General features: G+C 44.9%; 1 protein-coding gene across 1 annotated transcript in view; it reads left to right on the forward strand.

Annotated features, from left to right (window-relative positions):
• Positions 1–23,527, forward strand: part of NKAIN4 (sodium/potassium transporting ATPase interacting 4) — a 48,979-nt gene that overhangs the window by 23,747 nt on the left and 1,705 nt on the right. Inside the window, exons 2-5 of the mRNA XM_082007432.1 lie at positions 2,642–2,779; positions 3,278–3,358; positions 12,933–13,130; positions 21,625–21,685. Of these exons, the coding sequence (XP_081863558.1) occupies positions 2,642–2,779; positions 3,278–3,358; positions 12,933–13,130; positions 21,625–21,685 (478 nt within the window). The remainder of the gene's footprint in view (positions 1–2,641; positions 2,780–3,277; positions 3,359–12,932; positions 13,131–21,624; positions 21,686–23,527) is intronic.

Below are 23,527 nucleotides of genomic sequence, written 5' to 3' on the forward strand. Positions count from 1 at the left end.
AACAGCTTTTAGTTTTATAAGTGAGGAAACAGCTTGCCTGAGCTCACACATCACACAAAGGCACACCGACCCAGCTCCCCTTGGCTGAGCCAGCAGATGGGCACAGCCGATCTCTGTATCAGCTGAGCCATGCCTGCAGCTCCCAGGGACACAAACCCAGAAAAAAATGCAGAGAAAGTGGCAAAGGAACGTAAACCAGGGCAGAAACAACCTGGAGACAAGGGCAATCACAGTAAGGAAGAGGGAAGTATGACATGAAGCTAACTTCTGGGATCACGGGGAAAAATTCAGTATGGCCAGGGACCAGAGACCTCTCTAGGAGCCGTCCCCAATCTGAAGTTAGTGTAGATGGCAGGTCCGTCTCCAGGATGGTTGGGTACCTCTCACTTCACGGATCAATGTCTTCCCTGGTCCAAACAAGCCAGGAAACATCACAAAGCTGTGGAAAAACAAACTTTCCCTTTTTTATAGAGCCCTAATGTCAATCGCTCATTTGTGAGAAGAAAACGCTTTTCCACACATGGATGCCCGAGCAGGAAAAGTCATGGCAGAAGGCACGGGTGGGAAGGATCTATCTTTATCCCTCCTTTTCAGGGCCTGAAGGCAAGAGGCAAAATTGAGCAGGGCGTTATCTCTGCGGAACATCCCCCATTGTGTCCCCTCGGCTAATTGATGCACTGCGGCGCCGGCCCTGTGTGGCACATAGTCCCGCGTTACGCACAAAGCCAATTAAATGCCTGATTGGATGAAGCGGTCACAGTCAAGTGACCCATTGCCAGCTAGTCAGGATTCAAAATTTCCAAATATCGTTAAGGTATGTGCGTTAATCCTGTCCTAAAAGATTAAGTGTTTAAGCAATTACTGCTGGTTTTGATGAGATACAGAAAAACTGCTGTGCTCAGGGGGAGAGCAGGCTGAACGGTGAAATCAGCAGCATTTGCCCTATTCCAGCCCCGCAGCCCCACGCGTGGCCGTGCAGCACATCTCACAGCATCTTCCAGGCGGTTCACATTGATCAGACCAGGGCAGGGTGTGTTGCTTCAAAGGGAAGACTAATTATTTTGCAGAAGAGACAGTTTTGGAGGCTGCCTCCATTCCCTCCCCACTCTCTCTGCGCCCCTTTGCCAGTGAAGAGAGATGTCAGGGAGGAAAATCTGCTTATCACCATGCTGATTGATCTCCCTTATCCAGGGCTGCTATAGATGTCTTTGAAATACAGATTTTTGTTGAACTTCCAAGGTATTGTTGAGAATTGCAATACCTCCCTAGCCCAAGAGAGGTGTGAAGGTGATTTCCCCACTGATGCAGAAAGAAGGAGGAAAAATGGTCATTTGATGGATATGGCTTCCCTCACCGTGCAGCTTGACTGGGACCTGCAACCTCTCACATCCTTAAAAGCTTTAAGCCATTACAGATGCTCCAGTGCTTGGTCCCCAGTTGCCATTTAAAAGCCAAGCCAGAAAAATGTCACATAGCTGATTACACACAGTGGACTAGGATCATCCATGGTTAATGCCTAATTAGTAGCTGATATTAACTATCAATGGTAAATTGTAATTATTTATTTAAGTGAAAATAAACATGAAATGCAATAAATGCAATCCCAGCACACTACTATGATAACTAAACAGACTGAAATCTTACCCTGACAGGGAAATCTCCTGCTGTGCCTTAGCACTAGCAAAGTCGCTGGTCAATGTGGGGCAGTTGGTTGCACTGCGTTGGTGAAGACAAGCAAAGAGAAGATCTCTCTGCGTAAGGTTGGGCGCTGGGGAAAAACCTGCGGGAACCATTGTGCCCCCTCCACTCACTGTTTCACCTATAGACATAATACTTAAAGGCTGCGGGGATGTAAAGGCTAGCATTCAATTGCATGTTTATTGTGCTGTTTCAGCTGCATGCCTAACACAGCAGTTCAGATCCAGGTGACCGGTTGTTGTTGTTGACACACAGATGATGGCTACAGACGAAAAGCAGATCTTTATGCAAATATGATTTGAAAATCAGGCCCAGCACTTCATCGGTAATGGAGTTTTATTTCTAGAACATAGTACTAGCCTTGAACCATGTTATTAGTGCAGGAGAGGAACACAGCCTGCCCTGGAAAACCGATGTGTTTGCAGAATTTCTTTGCTGGGTGGCAGCACTTTCTGTGGGGCGAAGGGGGAGGAGAGAGTTCCCTCCTTTCTCTCACTTTGATGGATGTGTGCTGGAGAGCAGAAACATGAGAGGTGTCAGGAATGATGGAGTGATGCTGAAGGCTCTGACAAATGAGCTCTTGAAAGTCCTGCTGCAGCCATTTAAGTTGTTACCGTCCCGCCGCTCACCTCTGCCCTCTGCCAGGGCCACCTCCCCATTGCAAAGTGCACAGAACAGAGGACGTACCCCCACACAGGCACTGGAGCTCACTGGTCTGCATTACCGTAGCCATCGGAGGACATGGGATGAGTACAGAGTGGAAGAGGGGGCATGTAGTCACATGTTCTCTCCTACTGACCTGGTTCATAGGCAGTAAATTGCTTTGGGAATGGAGTAACATCTTCAGCTGCTGCAGTGATTTGCTCAGGGAGCATGTCAAAACCTTGAGAATAAACATCATGAGCCCAGAAGCTGTAACTCTCCTTTTCCTCCTCCCTTCCAGCTTGCTGCATTAGAGAGGCAAGTGTTCGATTTCCTGGGATACCAGTGGGCCCCTATCCTAGCCAACTTCCTCCACATCATCATCGTTATCCTTGGCCTGTTTGGCACTATTCAGTATAGACCTCGCTACATAGTGGTGGTAAGTAATGTTTGTTTTGTTCAAAGCCATTTGAAGCCTTTTGCAGCCTTTGCTCTGGTGGGATATGGCAAGTGATAAGGAACTGAGTAAAGCCCTTGGGAAATCAGGCATGAGCATCGTAAACAATTTTAGCAGGAGGTGCTGTGCTTGCTTAGGAACACACTGTTCAGTGTGCTGCTCTTTTACCGTACTTACTCCAAACTTGGAAGGTATCAGATAATTATTAGTGCTACCAAAGCAACACCGAGATACTGCACAACAGACAGGGAGAACTAGATGCTGGACAAAGGCATGGCAGAAGGTCTTCCACTCCCTCCAAACTTTTGCCCCCGTGTCTCTAATCAGGCAAGGGACCATCTGCATATGGGAAACAGAGGAAGAGAAAATTATTGTAGTGCTGAGTCAGGGCATTTAACTGCCCCCAGCTGCATCACATCTATATAAACTAATTCTTCGTAATGTTTATTGCTTCTTTCTCTCCCTCCCATTCTCTCCTAGTATGCCATCTGGACTGCAGTTTGGGTCACCTGGAACATCTTCATCATCTGCTTTTACTTAGAAGTGGGAGGGCTCTCAAAGGTGAGTGGGGGTTTTATGGGTGAGTGCTCAGGCTTTGCACCACAGGGGATGGAGCTTAGCTGTGAGATAAGGGGTGGTTAAGGTGAGTGGTGGGGGCTGCCTGGGGGCAGGTCCTGCTGCCTTACCAGGGAATGGAGGGAAACTGCTTGTTGCATGGTAAAAATGGGGAGCTAATATTATTTCTGGAGCTCCTTGCTGGTCAGTGCAGGCAGTGGTGGCTGGGAGGAACCCTGCCCTTGTAGCAGGTAGAGTGTATTTGCTTTTTAAAGGTAAGAGTGAGCCTGGCAGCAGAGCCATCCTGAGGGCTAATTCCCAGCCATGATGCAGAGGTGGCTGAGGAAGGCTATGAGCTAACTAGGTTACAGCTGATCCTCTTGTGATCTGATAACACCTTGGGAAGGTGTGTGACTCAGAGGGGAAGGCTCTCCTGCAGCAGTGAGTGTGCTTTCTCTGCCAGATTGTCCCAGGGAATAGCTGCAGCAGGGGCTTAGTCTGGCTGTGCTGACTTGGACCAAGGACTTTGCTGTAACTCCATACCTGACCAGCTCTTGATATTTTTTTACCTCCTGGTCCTGTTGAAGACCTAGTGCACTTCAGCAACAGGGGTAGGTACCTGGTTGCTGCTGCACCAGGCAAAGTATTTCCTGTTGCACCTTTTGGGAGAGGCTCTTCTCTCTGCTGAACAGAGAACAAACAAGAAGGATGCTGGGGAGGCTGGTGCATCTCCTCTGGATGCAGCCTCAGAGGTGATGTGGCTTCCAAGTCTTGAGTCCTCCTTCTTAAATACAATGGTAGTTAATATGTGAAGCTCTTTGAAGACTAGATAAGCTAAGTATTGCTGTCTGCTTCATGAGGGGTGTCAGAAATAATAAAAATGAGAGGCAGGCCCTAAATTAAGCCTGAGCTGTAAGCAATGAATTACTGAGTGTTGCTATAGCTTAGCAGACTCAGAGCGATTATAGGATACAGGTTCCTTCTGGAGCACTCTACATCTGGCCTAAATTGCCAGGTCATACATCTAAGTTGCAGTCATAATTGGAACTGCACTATGTTTTTTTATCAGGCCTACAGCAAGTCATGAGTGACAGCATAAATCCTTTGCAGATAAGGAAATGTAACTTCCTAATTCCTCAGTTAATCTCCATTTCCCCTCTCAATTATCCACAGAAACTTTGAGAGAGTTCTTGCCCAAAACAGTGATTACTCATGGTCTGAAAAATCAGCCTGAGATGATCTTGGTGTTGGCTGTGACCAACTAAAAAAGACCTTTATGTAACTATTTAAACACTCCCTTCTGCAGAGGAGATACTGGCGTGATAAACTGCTCTGGGAGCTTTTCTGACAGCCAGTGTTTGCTTCCAGCCAGCTGATTACTTGTGTTTGCTAACCCCAACCTGCCCTGCAACATGTTGGGTTGCTGTTCTGCAATTCAAACAGCACAGCAAACTCCACTTTCTCTGCTACAGAGGAGCTTCGTCTCATAACCTTGCTCTGTGCTGTGGCTTGTTTCAGCAAAGGCAGCACACTGAGAAGCTTTATTTAGCCTACAGGATGACACTTGTGAATGGGGACTTTTTTAATAGAATTGGGCTGCAGTATAAGTTGTTATCGACCCAGTGGACTTCCCTCTAGAGCTGCAATGAGAAATTCATGCTCTTAGTCTGGTGGCAATTGGCAAAAACAACAGAGTATTTGTGCTTGCTTGGCTGTAAAATACTTCACAGCCTTACCTCTGTTCCTAATGAGTTACCTTCATTTTAAAAAGCTGTCTTGTAAGAAAAAAAAATCATGATGATGCTTTCTTTCCTTCTCCCCTTTAACTGAAGTTATTTGGGTCTTAGTAATGGTAAAACAAAACCTCACTTCCACGTGAGAACAAAAGATACACTTGAAACAGGAATTAAGGTTTTTGTAGGACAGCGTGGCGCTTTGTGGGCTGGACTCAAGAGTAATATTGCTCCCCTGCTGCAGCGCTAGAAACCTGATCCAAAGCCAGCTGGCATCTGCCGAGTCTTATTGATCTCGGTCTTGGGATCAGACCTCAGAAGGACACCTGGGCTTGGGTGAGCAAGTGTCAGACAAGGCTCTTGGGGGAGGGAAGGGCAGGGCAGCATCAGCCGGGGGTTTATGGCAGCAGTGCTGCAGAGGAGCAGGTATCTCCGTGTGCCCTCAGGGGCCTTGGGAAGAAGCTGTCCTTTAGTTCCTAATAAGAAGACAAAGCTTGTAATTAGTGTGGCGGTAAGCAGGTAAACTGCAAATATTAGAAGAGCGCTGGTGGAGTGAGGCTGATGGAGCTGGTCAGGTAAACACTGGCTCGTTGACTACTAGAGTATGCATGAATATGCTGGGGAGTTTTTCGGACAGGGCTATGCTCCTGTGTGAGTTCCTTAAGGGGCTGATAGCTCTGAGGAAGGTCTTCAGGTGCTGTTTCCTCTGTGATTCCTGCTGAGCCTGTGGGAGAGAGCTGGGAGAGCAGCATTCCTGCCTGCCCTGTGCTCACCCCTCTGTATTTCTGACACGGGCAGCCTGCTAGGGAGATCTCTATCAGCAGCTAGCTGATTTATAATGACACAATGCAGAAAGGGCAGTGAGCTAGAAAGAGTGGAGTTTGTTAACTTGGTGGCTGGTAATGACAGCCCAGCGCAACTGAGGTGATAACTCAGGTGGGGCGAGAAAGGGCAGAAAGGATTCAAGTGTTTCTGCTGTAACAAGTTGAGGAAAAGCCTGGAGAATTGAAAAAATGAGGAAACAATTATGTGCACTTATTGCAAATCATTCTTTGTGCTCTGGCGCCTAGATCTGACCTCCCAGTGGTGAGGGGCTACAGGATGCGAGCACGACAGTGCTGCGCAGCGCTGGGGTGAGCATGGACACTTGTTCCCGTGCCCCCCTTGCTTTGGGTGCCTGGCTGATCTAATAAACAGAAACCAGGGTCACCATGGCTGTGGGGTTTGTGGGGTAAGGCCGCGTGTCAGCCCATAAGTAATTTGGCAAAGGGGTTAAGAGACAATCAGTTATAAACTCTATGTCATCAGTAGAATATGGGCTGATAGGTACATGGCAGTTCACCTGCAATTTAAGGGCTGGCTGTTGGCTTTCCTTCTCCAAGCAGTTGCTTCTTTCCTCTGTTGGGTTCTCTGCTCACCACTTCTCACTCTATCTTTCCTCCTGTCTTTCACAGCATTTCCTGGAGTGTTCCTTTATCCTCCAGTTTCCTCCAGCAGTGCTTGTTCTCTTCTGGCTATGGAAACCCTGAGAATAGCTGTTCTGGTCAGCCCTGCTCAGGGTAGTTATAACTACTTTACTAACCATCTACCTCGTAACCACTAGTTAAAACTATCCTGAGTTATTTTTCTTGAAAATGAAAATGTTCCTTCCTGCCCTGAATCTATTCTCTACTTGGAAGAGCTCAAGTGCACTGAATTCTATCTTTCTATCTTGTCATTTTTTTTAAATCCTGCAATCTTTTCTTAGTAGGAATAAGAGTGTGAAATATGGGACAGCAGAACTTCATTAGGTGGCCAGACACAAATAGATGAGCATAAGTGTCTAAGAAAGCACTTCCCTTGTTGCTGCAAGGGCCTCCCTAAGCATGTAGCCTATGCCAGCTTTCCTGTAAGTGCTTTGCCAATGAGCAGGCAAGAGATACAGCAATCTGGATTTGAAGTGCTGCTTCTCAGCACTGGCAGTGAGATGGTGGTGTGTCTCCAAGCACCTTTTGGCAGCATTGCCTTGCTGACTTGCTCTGCTCATACTTCTGCGCACACCTGCAGCATCTGGGGGAAATGCAGCCTCTCCAAAAATGCTGTACCTCTGCTCTGTGGTGGAGCTCACAGCTGAATTTCCAGATTGCTGTTCCTCCTCCTCTGGTCTGTTCCTGTTCTGTCTCCCTCTTTTCTCATTGTCCACCTGGCCATTTGATTAGGTGAATTGTTGGGAGCTATATCTGAAGTTTCTAGGCTGTGCTTGAAATAACATATTAAGCTTTTCCCTGTCTACTTGAGTGTGAAACGCAGTCCCTCCTGCAACCCCCCAGTCTGAGTTAATTATTAAAATCCTGCTGTTAAGACATATGAGCATCTGTCTGTCTAGCTGCCATGCTGATTGACTCTTCATGATGCTCTTGAGAAACATTCAGAGATGTTTGAGGAATTGGTGTTGCATATTTCAATGTATTCCTTTGTCTTTTCCCTCTGGAATTATTCATCTTGCAGCAGTGAAATTTTTTTACCCTTCCTTTATATTCTCTCTTGTCTACCCGGTGCTTTGATCTGAATCCAGAGCTGCTGTGGTGGTCTAAACCTCCTCTTGAAATGGAAGCAGCCCTTATTAGTCAAATGGGGGTTATTTGTATTCCAGAGAATCTGGATGGCATCTTGGGATGACTTTGTACCTGGAGAAAATACTGTGAAGAGGAAGGATAAATGCATGCGTAATTACAACTGTCCCTCAACTCCATCTAAATTTAGAAACTGGAAGCCTGGGATTTGGCCTTTAAATGCTGCGGCATTGTCAACAAGCCTGCTGAGAGACAATGAAAGTGCTTCTCTGTTGTCTCAGGGTGATACAGCTATTCAACATACATGACTAAAAGATAAACATTATACTTCCTATTTTGATAAGAAATATTTCCAATGGAAAAGATTTTAAATGATCCTGCTGTCAAGCTCTGGGGGCTCCCATACAGGGTTCATTTTTTTTCCCAGAGCCATTATAGTGCTGGCTTGCCTGGTAATTAAGGATATTTGGGGGGACGCAGTTCAGAAGGCAGTTAACAAGAAGAAATAAAACCCTCTATCATAGTGTCCCTTAAAAGCTGTTCTGTTCTTAGACTTTAGAAAACTGTTTTAGAAAAGGAACACAGCTGTCTCTGTGGGTGTCAGAGGTAGGTGTGAGTTTCCCTGTGGGACACAGTGGGGTGAGGCTGGAAGCGGAAAATAGCCTCTGTAAAATGTAGTAATGTAAAATGTACTACAGTTTTGGTGCTGTTATTTTCCTCCTCACACCGATGGTAAATGGATGGCAACCAGGTGCTACAACAGTTCAGAGTGATATGTGATTTGCTGTCTGGCCTTCAACGTGCTCCTGCAAAGGAGCTCGTATCGCTCGTGGCTCATATTTCTCTCCAGGCTGAAGGTTAAAGAGGAAGCGGTAGCCCTTCAAATAGCAGCCTGTCAGGAAACGGGGGAGCGCGGTTACACACAGATGACTCTCCCTACAGCAGGGCTTGCTCATTTCTGGAACTGATCAACATCTTCCAACCTGCATACCACTTCTGAGAGTATTTCGGTGTGTTTACACTTCAAATGCGTTGCAGAAAGGTTTTGGGAAACAGCTGTTCCCTAAACTTTCATGCAACTGGTTCTTTCCTCCTGATTTTAGTGTGCTGTTCCTATTTCATAGTTTCACTTCTCTTCAACCATCTCCTTGCGAATGAAGCTGGCAAACCTCAGGAGACATCCTGGGATTGTTTTTCCAGTCTCCCAGCAAGCACTGAGCAACCGGACGTCAATTAAGTTATTTTCTTGAATGCTCTTTTTTTGTGCCCCATCAGCGCAGGTATCCTCCCAGGACATCCAGCCAGGGACACAAGCAAAGGAACAGCATCGCTTTGCATGCTGAGACCCTTTCATTCGTGCTGCCCTTGTGCCCTGCAGTGCTCCAGACAGATGCTTGTCCAGAAAAGTGTCTCTGAACGCGAGGGCATCCACAATCCTAGTGTGCAATCGGTATTCATTTTACAGCTGATATGGATGGTTTGTGTGTGAGTCGTGGTGCTTTTAGAATCCAAATGTGCTCAGTTTTTCCAATCTGTTCTTAACTGAAGTATAATTTTTTTTTTTTGCACAGAACTGGCGCACGATTGTAGGCAAAAAGCAGTGAGTGCTGGTTAGGACCTACTGTTCTTCCACCTGCCTATCCCCAGCCCAGCACATGTTCTGCTTTTTCAGGCTTAGTTCACAAGCAAGTTCAGCTTCTGCAGCAAAGTTAAGCCAGAGCCAATTCTCTAAGGACTGGCAAAAGGGAGATAGAAGGAAAGCAGCCTGTTTCTTACTTTGCCAAATACACATAGATGCCTCTGTAAGGAGTCACTGAAGGGGCTCTTTGCATTGGTGAGGCAGAAGGTTTGGGAAGGCACCATCTGTGAGTTGGGAGAAGGAAGCCCTGGAGACTGAGGTTATGAGTAGATCCTGTGGTGCCCTGTGGAACAGCTTTGTTTCTGTGCTAACTGGGGGAAGCCCCAGGAAAAGAAACAGGAATTGAGTCTTTTTTGAGAAAGATTATTCTTTCCTTCCCTAACCAAAGTGGTGAGTGGCTTGTGAGAGGGAAAAGAGCACAGCAACTTGGAGGGCTGTCTGTCTCCAGGAAGAAAAGCTTTTGCTGGGGAAGATCCATGTGTTTCAGAACATGCAAACTTGGGAGAGAAAGATCAAGCTTTGCAGAAAAGATGCGATTTGGTGGATATGTGGAATGTCTGTGGGCCACTGAAGAGCAATGCCCAGCAGAGGGAGCAAGCCAAAGACTCTTGTGCCAAAATTGTGAGAAGCTGGAAGGGAAAACTGTCTCTAGAAATGTAGCTAGCACAGCACCTTGCACTGTGTGTTATCCTGTAGCTGTCAATCTAATAATTATTCCCTATAGCCTTTAAAATGCAGACAGCTCCCTTTAAACTCCCAACTGTTAATAGAGTTTTCCCTATTGTCTTTTCTATTCAGGCTGCTTTTGCATTTCACCTCCATGCCCTCCTCCATCTACTGTAAAACACATCCCATCTGTTGTGGTGATTATGTCAAGAGTTTGGCAGCTGTCTTCTCACTTAATTGTCCACATTTCTTAACATGTGCTTCCTGCAGCATATTTTAATAACAGCTCTGCAAACTGTTTTTGAGTATCTGCGGTGGAGTGGAGGGTGCCTACACAATGTGCATAGCAGGGCACTTGGTTTCTATTCACAGGTTATCTGGCTGTCATTCAAATTTTCTGCTCTTAACTCAAGTTTGCCCCTGGATACAAACACGGACACAGAAAAGTGTATCTGCAGGACTACCTGGCTAGGCTCCCTGTGTTGGCAGTGGTGACAAACTCTCTCTCCAGAGGGTAATTCAGAGCAGGAGCCTGGATTAGCTGCTCTGAATCTGTTGTTCCTTCTTGACTCTACAGGGAGCTGAGGCAAAGGAGCTGCCACGTGAGCTTTTCCCATGTTAGGAAGCATGAATAACCCAAGTTCTGACTGCTGCTCTTCTGGGAGCCACTTCTTTCCTATGGAGACTGTGTAGGACCCTGGCATGAGCAGTGTGAAGTAGCATATGGATATGTGCTAAAACTTTTACTAATGGTTCAGTGGGGTGTGTATATCCAGTACCTATTTCTACCCTGTAGAGACGCATAGATTCTCTGCCTGACCCATTTTGTAATCTGTCCTTCAGAATAAAACTTCCAACCCTTTCGCCCATTTTTGTGGTCAAAAGGGGTTGTTGATTCTGCACCGAAGTGACCCAAGGGGTCTGCTGGGACACCCAGCACTTAGCACTCACCTGTGAAGCAACCCAGCTGATCTATTTAGCCGGTTCTGAGTTTGCCTTTTATCGTCTGCAGGGAGGGCTTTGCCATGTCCTGCAAGCTCAAAATCCCACAGCTCTCCTGGGTACTCCAGTAAGTACCACTCGTTTTCTCAAGTGTGAGGCAAGTGTTGTCATTTTAAAATGAGCACCTGGTTGCATACCAAACTCCTGCACTACTTGTGTGGCATTTCACTATGTAACCCCCACAAATGGCATGGTTTAAATTACTGAACTAGCAAAGATGAGAAGAACAAAACAAAAAGCCTCTCTCAGGGTAGAGATGATAAGGAATTGCTGGGGAAATGTTTGCAAGAAGCTGCAATCATCACCCTGAGGTCAGCTCAGCAGGGTAATCTGACCTGAGGCTGACAGTGTGTCAGGTCAACAGAAGACACAGCAGCACCATATGTGAAGAGCGTGGAAGTAAATCGGACAGAAATGGTAAGGGAACTTGTTAGATGTTTTAAAAGCTAGGAACAGAGGCAGATCTATTGGGTTTTGAAACTCACTTTAGGGTTATGAAGTTCCTATTTCTCAGTTATCTGTGTTGATTCCCATGCTGGAAAAAGCATACGCATAAGACATGATTCTGACAGGATGCTTAGTGCTGCCTTGTTTACCTTTTTCTTCTAGATTTGCAAGGTTAATCTCCCAAGCCTGAAACTTGAGGGTTTTTTCTGGGTGCTGGAACCACTAACAAAGTGTTCTTGGGTCTGCAGCCTAGAAACTGTCTTTCTGACTTAGAAGCTGTTCAGTCCTGCTTCTGAAGTGTGCTACATGATGGGGAAATCGGCCAGTCACAAGCGGTGTTCCCCAGGGCTTGGTTCTGGGGCTGGTCTTGTTCAATATCTTTATTGATGATCTGGATGAGGGGATCGAGTGCTCCCTCAGTAAGTTTGCAGATGACACCAAGCTGAGTGGGAGTGTTGATCTGCTGGAGGGTAGGAGGGCTCTGCAGAGGGATCTGGACAGGCTGGATCGATGGGCAGAGGTCAACTGTATGAGGTTTAGTAAGGCCAAGTGCCGGGTCCTGCACTTGGGTCACAACAACCCCATGCTACGCTACAGGCTTGGGGAGGAGTGGCTGGAGAGCTGCCCAGCGGAAAGGGACCTGGGGGTGCTGGTCAACAGCCAGCTGAACATGAGCCAGCAGTGTGCCCAGGTGGCCAAGAAGACCAGCAGCGTCCTGGCCTGTATCAGAAATAGTGCGACCAGCAGGAGTAGGGAGGTGATCGTGCCCCTGTACTCGGCACTAGTGAGGCCGCACCTCGAATCCTGTGTTCAGTGTTGGGCCCCTCACTACAAGAAGGACGTTGAGGTGCTGGAGCGTGTCCAGAGAAGGGCAACGGAGCTGGTGAGGGGGCTGGAGCACAAGTCTTACAAGGAGCAGCTGAGGGAACTTGAGGCGTTCAGTCTGGAGAAGAGGAGGTTGAGGGGAGACCTCATTGCTCTCTACAACTACCTGAAAGGGGGTTGTGGTGAGGTGGGTGTTGGTCTCTTCTCCCAAGTAACCAGTGCCAGGATGAGAGGAAATTGTCTTAAGTTGCACTAGGGGAGGTTTAGATTGGATATTAGGAAAAATTTCTTTACTGAGAGGGTGGTCAAGCATTGGAACAGGCTGCCCAGGGAGGTGGTGGAGTCACCATCTCTGGAAGTATTCAAAAAACGTGTGGATGTGGTGCTTTGGGACATGGTTTAGGGGGCATGGTGGTGTTGGGTTAACGGCTGGACTTGATGATCTCAAAGGTCCCTTCCAACCTTAATGATTCTGTGAAATAGCTTTGTTGGAGTGCCGCAGGACTGCCTCAGAAATGGTTCCCACCACAGAAGCCTGCCTGTGAAATACTTACAAGGAACATAAAGCCAATGTATTTTGATCTGTGCTATCATTTCCTGAGGGCGCGGGTCTTAGAAATGTTAGGTTTTCCATTGATCTTAGTATGACCTCTGTCTGGCAGCATATCAGACACTCTTATAGTAAATGGAGATTTCTTGGCAACTTTTCTCTTTAGGACAGTGAACTCTTGACATTCAACATCTCCCGGCACCAGTCATGGTGGAGTGAAAACGGTCCTGGCTGTGTAAGGAAGGAGGCTTCAATGTCTGGCATCAAAGGTCTGGATAGCCATTCCTACATCTCTGTGATAGGCTGTGCCCTGGAGTATCGGTACATCGAGGTCATGCACAGCTCCTTCCAGATCCTCATCGCGGTGAGTGCGTTGTTGAGAGCGCTGCGGGGTAGCAATTGTTGAGGAGATGCTGTTTGGTTTTGTTTTTTTCCAGGCACAGAGGCTGGCCCATATTTTCCACCCCATTTTGTATCATCTGATTGCAAAAGCCTCTGTACATGGGTTTTTTTGGTTTGTTCTCCTAGTCGCTTATGAACAGGACTGCTTGAAAGAATTGGAAATAGATACCAGCAACCTAATACCTGAAGTAATGTATCACATGCAACCATACAATAACAAATCATTCTGTATCCCTGTTGGGATGTGGAAATTCGTGTTTTCACAAGGACAGAGACCCTTCTGAGGAAGTATTTCTCTTATTCCAAATGACTTAGTGATGGGTGGCAAAGCATATATGTGCACAGTTGTTGTGAAGAAATAAAAGGGAGAAGATCCTTATCTCCAGCAAACGAAAGAAACTTTAAGCAAGCAAAAAGCAGCATATTTTCTTTCTGCTGGCACCTAAGATATAAGCACTAAATGTTTTCATCAACTCTTTCCTCGGAGTCTTCCACAGGCTTTTTAAAGTCCTCTGCAGTAATTCGGTGTCCTTAATGTTCACTGTTAATTGTTTCTCACTTGTCTGTGAAATTAACTGAAACAAAGTCCGTTGGCCCCCTTACTTCGTCGGTACTCTTGCGTTTTGTAGCTGCATTAGAGTTAGCAGACTGCATCTTTCTAATCTGCTTTGGTTTGTTACTTGGTGTTTAATGGCTTTAAGTACAAACGGACATGGACTGGTGAAACTCTCACGTTTCAGCTTTCAGTTTTGGCTTAGAAAAGAAGGGTAGCTTGCCCTGATTAAATGTTAAAGGATAAAAAATAGAGAAATTCCAAGCTTCTGGAGTGCCAAGTACTTCTCTGCACATTTTTGGTACAACTTTCCACCCTTTTGATTCTGCATTTCCTATTAGCTGGGATGATCTGTGTGACCCAGTGAACTGCAGGGAGCAGGGAAGACTCAGATCACTTTCTTGCCATGTCCCAAAAAAGAGGCAGAGAAGCTCCTGTTTCCCAAGTTGGACAGACTCCCTGGCATGTGTGCTGGCTGTTACTCTTTGGTTAGTTCTCCTTCAGGGAAAATGATCTGCATTGAACTGAGAGTTGCTTTGATGCATGTGTATGAGAAAGGTAAACCTATGTAGCCAGAAAAATAGAGCCTGTTGTCTTTTATAAAGAGCCATTGGCTGGAACGGGATTGATGCTGAGCTGGTGCTGTTCCTGAGCTGGGTGAAACAACTGACAGATTTTGAAGTCAGAACATCCCAGACTTTTGAAGTGGAGAAGTATGTCACTGTTAGCATCCTTCCTAAATGCCTGAGCTGGCACAAGTCCCTCTGCCTCAGGCTAGAGGTTCAGCCAACAAATGGTCCTCAGTTTGTTTGGAAAAACTTTTTTTTTTTATGGCAGCTTACTAACTTAGGCACATGGCCCTGAGCTAAGTGATCACACTGATATAGAGGAGTTTGTGTCTCTGGCAGTGTTTTCTCCTTTGCTTCTTCCCAAAAGCCCATGACAATGTTCTCTGTGCATCTGCAAAACACCACAAAGGGCCAGATGGGGAGACAGAGAAGGGAAGTATAAGATAAAATAGGATTTAGGTAAATATTTTCCCTCTCCTTCTCCCTGAGATTTAATTTATAATGGATTTTTGAATCCTAAACCCTGAAAATGAGGCTAAAATACTTGTATGCAAGAAAGCTGTACGTGCTGAGCTATGCAGAATGAACTAAATTTCTACTTATCCTGTAATAAAGGTAGAGTATTGAAGCCCAAGGCCTGTAACTCCTGCCAGCTCTGAAAAGCTCAAATCATTTTGTCATGTAGTGGGAGAAATAGAGGTTTTCCTCTCCACTTTGCTGAGGTAAGGTGCAAAGCAAGTCTTCTCACTTTCTGAAAACAGTCAGCCAGTTCTCTCCCGTTTTAGTCTCTGAGGGTCAAACTCTTTGATCCCTGCCAGTACCTTTTTCTGTTCTCTTTATCTCATTTTAAGGCAGATTCTATTACAGGCTGCTGTCCTTCACAGAGGCTGGTAGGTACCGTGCTGCAGACATGCAGGGAGACCAGATCAATAGTACAAAAAACACAACTAGGAACTTGAAGGCTCAGGGGATGTAGCAAGGGACATGACCTAGTTCCCTCCTTGTCTGCCACACATTTGAGACAGGAATAGTCAATTCCCTGTTAAGAAGGGCAAGGGACAGGCAAAATTGTGCTTTTCTGTAGTTTTTTTGCTTTGCCTAATGGTTTTTAGAAGTTGTGGGGCAGGGGGGTTGTGGGTTTGGGTTTTTTTTATTCCACATATGCTAGTGAGAAATCCATGTTCTTTAACTATGCAGTACCTAGCTGTGGACATTTTGGTTGTTTTCTGGAAATACCAATTCCTTGAGACTATTGAGGAACTGTAGTGCACTGTATTGTGTGCTTGGGTAAGGCTCACTGAATTCAGTCTTGCATGCCAAAGGAGAGGGAAAGCAAACCTGAACCCATATGGTGAGCACAGTGTTGGCTGTCATCTTGACTCCTGCTGACTATATTATCCTGCTCCTGGGCATACATTTGAAGATACATAAGGTCTCAGTGTGCTTTTGCTCAGAGCTCGTCTGTACTCCTTGAAGGCAAAAGCAACTCCTTTAATCTGGAATGCAATCAAACTTCAGTATATCTGTCACCATGTGTGATACAAGTAGCTGTAGGGCCTAGTATGAAAATCTTTCTCAATGCTTTAGCACAGAACACATTGGAGGAAAAAGCTTATTGTAACAACATCTTAAAGTCTGTACTGTTATAGAAATGTCACTTTAAAACTAATCCTACCAACCCAGTTAGGAAATGCAACAGCAACTAGTTTGTCAAGAAAAGAAATCTGCTTTGTTTTTATCTTAGCAAGGATTCATCTTGTATCTCCCCAGCTTGCCAGCCAGCAGGGAGAGGAGTGATTTCTAGTTCTGAAATACCTGGCATAGCTCTGGGCTGTCCATATGGTAGTTCTGGGAGTGGGGAGGGTTAGGCTTTTCCTGAGGCTCCATTGAATGGGATGGAAATGGGAAATGTCTTCCCAACCGAGAGAACTCATTGCCTGCCTGTCTGCTGTTTTCACTCAGACTGACAGGTTGGAAGGTTCCCAGGAAGGCCGCAATGGAAGCCTTGACAGCAGATGTTATGTGAGAAGCAGCGCACAAGAGATGCTTTTCTGTTGGCATAAGCTAGATTTTCAGTGGTCGTAACTGCATCTAAAGAGTAAAGAAGGTCAAAGAATGAAAGGATTTAGATTGCCACTTTAGAGATCTGGTCACAACAGCTCTTTCACAAGCTGGCTTTTTGCTTTCTTGTAGCAGAGATTTCTTCATTTTCTCCCCTCACACTGATGAGAGCGTACACACTTCATTAGCTCTGATTAGAAGCGAAACCTAGAATAAATCTGCCCTGAAGGAGGAAACTCTGCACATATTCTCTGTGGTGGAAAATCAAATGGCAAGTTTTTTCTATTGAGAGAAGAGTTGAAGAGCCCAGAATCTTCACTGGGACAGATGTAGACTAAAGTTAATATCTCACACAAGCCACAGTAACACCTCCTAAAGCTTGCCTTCCCATCCTCCACGTATTTTGCACAATTGCAGCCAGCTGGTCCCTTTCTGTAGATCTTACTGTAATTCATTCTTCCTGGCTCCAGCACTTCAGTTCAATGCTGCTCTTTTATGAATACTTTTCAACTCTCTATTAAAAAGTTGACAGCAGGGCAGAGGGGTGCACAGACTTGTTTTCCTCATTCCCTTTGGGCACACTTGTCTCTTCCTGTCTTTTCTGCTCTGTTCATTTGCCTGCAGAATGCTTGGGACATCCCAGCTCCATCCTCCTTTGTCTGGCAGCATGTGCATTCCCAGGCTGTCTGACAGGCTGACTGAACACACCTGCCTACAACATGTGTTCTTAATAAAAAGCTTAATCGGATACTTCTGCAGCCTGGAGGAAGCTGGTACTGAACATGCAGAACAAGTAGAGAAACAGCAGCAGAGGCTAAAGCCCAAGAACATTCTTTGGGGAATTAGAGCAATAGCTTAGTGTCATTTTACATCACTGACATTTTCCCTCCTCTTCCACCTCCCCAACATAACTTGCAAAGATCTAAGAGTTATTGCCATTTCCCTGGGATAGGAGAGCTTAAAACCCTCTTTTGTATTGAAATCAGCAACCAATATGGCACTTTAAGCAAGAGTGAAATTACTTCTAAATCTTGGCTTCTGTGAAGCTTTCTGTTCTGTATTAACTGCTGCTAAACTTGGTGATGTTTGGGGGCTTGATACATCTCCATCAAGGATGCAGTCAGAAGCGAACCGTTGGTATCTCTTGGAGTCTGCTCATCCCACATTCTAGCAGACTCTTCCAGTAAAAAGGATTGGACAACAGGGGTGTCATTTCTCCTCTGTAGCTATATTTCATTTGTAATTCATGCACCAGGTGAGACATGGGGAGTCCCAGGAGTTCACTTCACCTCTGAGGTGGTATGTTTAATTATCGTTTAGGTCAGCCTGTATAAAAATGCGATTCATGTTTATGTTGTATGTCTCTTCCCTCCTTGTCACTGAAACTTTCCTGCTCTGGCTGGGTTGCAAGACTAGCAAAACTTCTTTAAATAAAAAGTGCCATTAAATAAACAATTTTTTATTGATGAAACATGTTAAAGAAGGAATGGATTATAAAATCAATAAAAAGTAAATTGTAAACATTAAACAGGTAATTTTGAAACAAAGTCAGGAGATAGAAGAAATAAAAAAGAAAATCCTCCACTCCAGTGGAGCTGGAATTAGACATTTAGAGAAGTTCACTTAATTCACTAGCTTTTGGTTGGTTTGCTTTTCTGAATGCAAAAGGTCATCTTAGTCATAAACGGAAAAATGTATGGGGTGAGACAAATGATGGTTGAGGGTTATGAGGCATTAATTTCTGTGCAAAACAAACTTCCCAAGTCAATCTTACTGCTTGCTTGGTGCTTCTGAACTGTGAACAATTTTCAGAGGTTTATCAGGTTCCTCATGACAGTATAGCTGATAATTGTTGACGTGCTCTGCCTATAAACTGGGCAGGTAAGTAATTTTCGTTGTTAATACTACCAGGTGTTCCCTGACACAGATATCACAGAAGGTTTGTGTGTACATGTTACAGACTGTAATAACAGTGAATGGATTTAGGGCTGCTACTTTGCCTGGCTGTTAACCCAAAGTTCCTACTCTGAGGCATAATGGAAAATCTGGGGAAAGAGAAAACCTGCGTAGAGTTCCCTTGGAATCAGGGCACACGTTCAAATGGCAGCTTTCCTGCTTGTATATTTGTGTGTATGTAAATTGCATTATTTGACCTTATATCCTGTGAAAACGTAAAATCCTGGATCTTCAAACTATAAAAATGCTAGAGCAGGTATAAAGAATGTGAGTGGCCACACTCCTGATTTGATCCTAGGGTTAGTGCAAATGCACTGATGTTGGAGACCAGAGCATGCAGACAGGTGGTTAGATGTCTCGCTGTGTGCTGGGACGGCTTTAAGCTGAAGCACTCTGTTTTTTGCAAGAGCCATAAGTGGCAACAGGGTCAGCTACCACAGCCCAACTGATGAGCACTAATGGCGACTTTCGCAGCCAAGCCTACCCCATGACGCAAGGCCACGGGGAGCAGCCTTGGGGCTTGCGTCAGCACCACGGCCAGTTCCGGGGCCTCAGCCCTTGTGCCTGGATACCGAACCTGCCCTAAACTTAAGGAAAAAAAAAAATTGCCCGGGTTTTACATTAGCACAGTACAAGCAATAGGAAAGAAGAAAAATCTCTGATTATTCTGACTTTTTTGTTGTTGTTTTGGGGGTTTTTGTGTTTGTTTTCTTTTCCCCTGCCTTTAAAGAGCAATGGTTCTACTCGGAGGCAATTCTAAGTCAGCAGGTAAAATCAAATTAGCTATTGCATGGGGCCTCGCAGTTAGCATCACACCCAGAAGGATTTAATTTTTTTCTGCATGAAGGCTGCTCTAGCTCACAAACTTAGTATGAAGTAGCCCTGGTTTCAAAAATGCACAGCGGGGGAGTGAGTGCATTGAGCTACCCCTCCTCCCCTGAGGTACTGGAACATGCTTCCATAAGGTTCACCCAAGAGGAAATGACAGCTGGCTTGTCTTTCGGATGATTATAGAAAGTTGTGAAGGAAATACAAGGTTTAGTGATGCTACAAAAATCTTGCATTTCCTTCCAACAAGGTGCGTTTTGTTAGGGAGAGCTGGAGAAATCACAAATGCCTTAACTCCCCAGTAGAAATCTCGTTATCTTTCCTTTTGTTTTCTGGTGTGATGTATTTTTCTGTCATATTAAAAATGAATGGACTCTACTTTTCAAGCCCTACCATGCATCATTCTGTTTTCCCTCCGTGAGTCACTGTATGTTACACTCTAACTCTTGTTCAAAAGAATTGAGTTCAAGGGAAAACAATTATGTCTCCCAATAACTTTACTAATACAGTTAACTGTCAGCCAAGATCTTGCTAAGTGGGGTGTTATGTGAAGATGTAAAATGAAGGATGGAGAGGATATTTGATTAACAAGAAGGCAAAGCAAAATAAAACCCTGCTGGATCTAGACTGCTTAGCTGCTGTAGTACCAGAAGTCTGTTTCTCTAGTCAGGCTGAGTAACAACTTGTTACTGAAACCAAATGAGGCAGCTCTGATGATTTAGAGCTTCTACAAGCTACTAACTAAGGACAGACCCACCAGGCTACTTTAAACTGCTTTTAAAATGTTCACTCTAGTTTTCTGCTCTAAAGACTGCTCTGAGCAATGGGTTGACATGAGGGGTACCCTGTGCCAGGATGGCTGTTATTTGAGAAGTATCCCATTGTTTTACTGCTCCTTCCCTGCTTCTATCAGAATCCCAGGAGGTGGCAATTTACTGCCAACCTATGGAATTTGTGAATTAAGACCACTGCTATCATCTTGCGTGTTTCTCACTGTGCTCTGGCCTGTTCACTTTGCAGGCCCAGTGCTTGATTAGTCCATGCAGATATGTTTATTCTCTACAGATAGAAAGAACTTTAGAAATTATAGAGCTAGGGTAAGACTGGGATTTCTTTCCAATTATTTTTTTTATCTCCAAACCAAAGTCACTAAAGATTTTAGTGTCTCTAAGCATTGCTGTCAGTACACCACCATTTTTATGGTTAACTAAGTTTCTATCTCATCTGCATAAAACCTACTCCCATCTTGTTGGTAGCTCCTGTACCAAAGTAATTTCTCTTCCCTTGCATACCCCTTTTGACAGGAATGCAGAGCTGAGGTGTTCTTGCCCCTGGACCTCTGTTAATAAAACCTACCCCTATATGTCTGTCTATCCAAAATCAGAATCATAAAGGTTGGAAAAGACCTTCAAGATCAAGTCCAACCATCCACCCAATATCCCCATGCCCACTAAACCATATCTTGAAGTGCCACATCCACAGACTTTTTTTAATACTTCCAGAGATGGTGACTCCATCACCTCCCTGGGCAGCCTGCTCCAATGCTTGACCACCCTCTCAGTAAAGGAAATTTTTCCTAATATCCAATCTAAACCTCCCCTAGTGCAACTTGAGACCATTTTCTCTCATTCTATTGCTAGTTACTTGGGAGACCAACACCCACCTTGCCACAACCCCCTTTCAGGTAGTTGTAGAGAGCAATGAGGTCTCCCCTCAACCTCCTCTTCTCCAGACTGAATGCCCCAATTTCCCTCAGCTGCTCCTTGTAAGACTTGTGCTGCAGGCCCCTCACCAGCTCCGTTGCCCTTCTCTGGACATGCTCCAGCACCTCAATGTCCTTCTTGTAGTGAGGGGCCCAACACTGAACACAGGATTCGAGGTGTGGCCTCACCAGTGCTGAGTACAGGGGCACAATCACACCCCTACTCCTGCTGGTCACACTATTTCTGATACAGGCCAGGACGCTGCTGGTCTTCTTGGCCACCTGGGCACACTGCTGGCTCATGTTCAGCCGGCTGTTGACCAGCACTCCCAGGTCCTTTTCTGCTGGGCGGCTCTCCAGCCACTCCTCCCCAAGCCTGTAGCATTGCATGGGGTTGTTGTGACCCAAGTGCAGGACCTGGCCCTTGGGTTACATAAGGCACTCTCCTGCATCCTCACCATTTCTTACAGAGAGTAAACTTACCACAGTTGTTTCAGTATCAACAAAGCCAGCCCACATTCCTGCCAATCATTCTAGTGACAGCAGGCTACTAGTCTGAAGGCGAGGATGGGTCTTGCAAGTTTTTAGTCTTGAGCATGCTCCCAGCAGTGTCTTCCCCTAACCCTACACCTGCACTCCCTACCTTACAGCAACTATGACTTGGCTCCAGCATTACACTAATGCTGCCAAGCTGACAGTACAAGCTGGCTGTTGAAGTCATGCCAAGCAGGTTTTGACCAGTCTTGCAAGATTGATGCTAAAATGATTTATTCTCTCTATTTTCCAGCTGGTGGGCTTTGTCTATGCCTGTTACGTTGTTAGTGTTTTTACAGAAGAAGAAGACAGCTGTAAGTATCTATCAACAGATCTCTTGGCAAAAATTTTATTAAATTTTCTTTCTCTCTCAGATGTTTGTCTGTCAGGAATGAGTTGCCATCAGACTCCTTTCCATCTCTCCATCTATGTTATATGGCACTACCTACCTTTCAAGGATCAGCTATTTTTACTGTGAGACTTTTTTTCCCCCACGTCACCATGTGTTAGATGCTGTAATTCTGACACTCTTTCAGCACAAAAAAGCTTGTTGGCTACTCACTCAGCTTAGGGTTTAGAGAAACTGGGCAGCTGCTTCTGTTCTCAAGCTTATATAGCTTAAGAGTAATGCCACTGAAATACTACTGTTGTAATTAGGAGTACCTCCAACAAAGAATACAGCCCAGTACTCAAGTAGGCCACCTGCTGAGTACCACATGCCACAGCCCAGGATGAAGCAGAACATGAGATTTCTTGCCAAGTACCAACCTGACCACTTAATTTGAAAAGCAGAGGAAGTACTGTATCTGAATGACAAGATGGAGGAAGGAGCTGACTCCCTCATGTTTGGTACACAAATCTGTTAAGTGTCATGTATTCACCACGATATGTGTCAGAGAAGAGCAAAGACTCAGAGGGATCACTTGGGTCTGTGGGAGCCATGCAGATATCCATAACCTGGTCCTGGATTACTTTGCCCTTCTAAAACACCCTTTGAGACTAATAATTTTACAAACAAAAGAGCACAGGGTTCAAAAAAATGTGAAGTTTGATTTCTTTGGCGATGTGTTGGGTCTAGGCCAGCTTACTCCAGGTAAGGATCTGATGCAAAGGCTTTATATCCAAGTATCACTTCTTTAAGTCATGCACTAGGTTTGTGCAAGTAGCTTTGTTGTTTTAAAGAGCAGCTGGCATGGATGTTAGCTGAAAAACAGCAGCTTTGCACTGAATATTTGAAAGTAGGTGAAGAATGTTGATTTCATAGGAGAGAAAATAGATGCATTTGCTTATCTGTCTGACTTGTCCTCATGTTCTTCTGTTCCATCCTGTGTGGCTGAACTCATTCTACTGACATTATTGATCATTTGTTTAGAACTTGTCAGTGCACTTAGCAAAGGTGCTACATTATAAGTAATATTTTTTAAATTACCCTATACCTCTTCTATTAGCTAAATAGCTTGAGTTTTGAGCCCCTTTTGAATCTTGTGAAGTAACAGCTTGACAGAGCTCATTTTTATAGTAGGTAGCTGTCAAAGAGGCAACCACATGGAAGGAAGTGTTATCTAGAAACACAGAGCTATTAATTTCAGGATACTTTTTTTTTTTTCCCACTAACAAATTCCTTTTCCCTCCCAGTTTCCCAGCTTGGAGTTAAAATGTCAGCTTGAATAATTAACAATGACAAACCATCAATATTTCACACTCACAGTGGTAGATCCTTCCAGTGACCCGAACAAATTTGAGCTGCGTTTTAATTTTCTCTTCCATTTGTGGTTTCCTTTAAATGTTCCTTTGATATGCAGCATGAAGTAATTATAAGTGCTGAGGCACATTAATCAGGAAGCTCATGCTAACGTGATTTTCATGAGAAAACACAGCAGTAGGGATCTACTAATGCTGAATTGTGGCCAAGAATATTTTAGATGTGCTAATGCCCTGTAATATATTGCAACAATGAACCATGGTTAAGATTTTTATTATTTTAAGTGTCTTGGATTTTGAGTGCTTCTGTGGTTGGCTGCTCAGATGATAGGACTTTCGTTTGTTCAAGGTACTAGAGAGTTACTGAAAATTGCAATTCTTTAAGGCTTCCTAATTTAGATACTCCACAACTGAGGTAATATAGTTAGTATCTGGTTTTTAAAACTGTAAACTGT

This window comes from Phaethon aethereus (assembly GCF_964289735.1).
Source record: "Phaethon aethereus genome assembly, chromosome: 16".
Taxonomy (NCBI): domain Eukaryota; kingdom Metazoa; phylum Chordata; class Aves; order Phaethontiformes; family Phaethontidae; genus Phaethon; species Phaethon aethereus.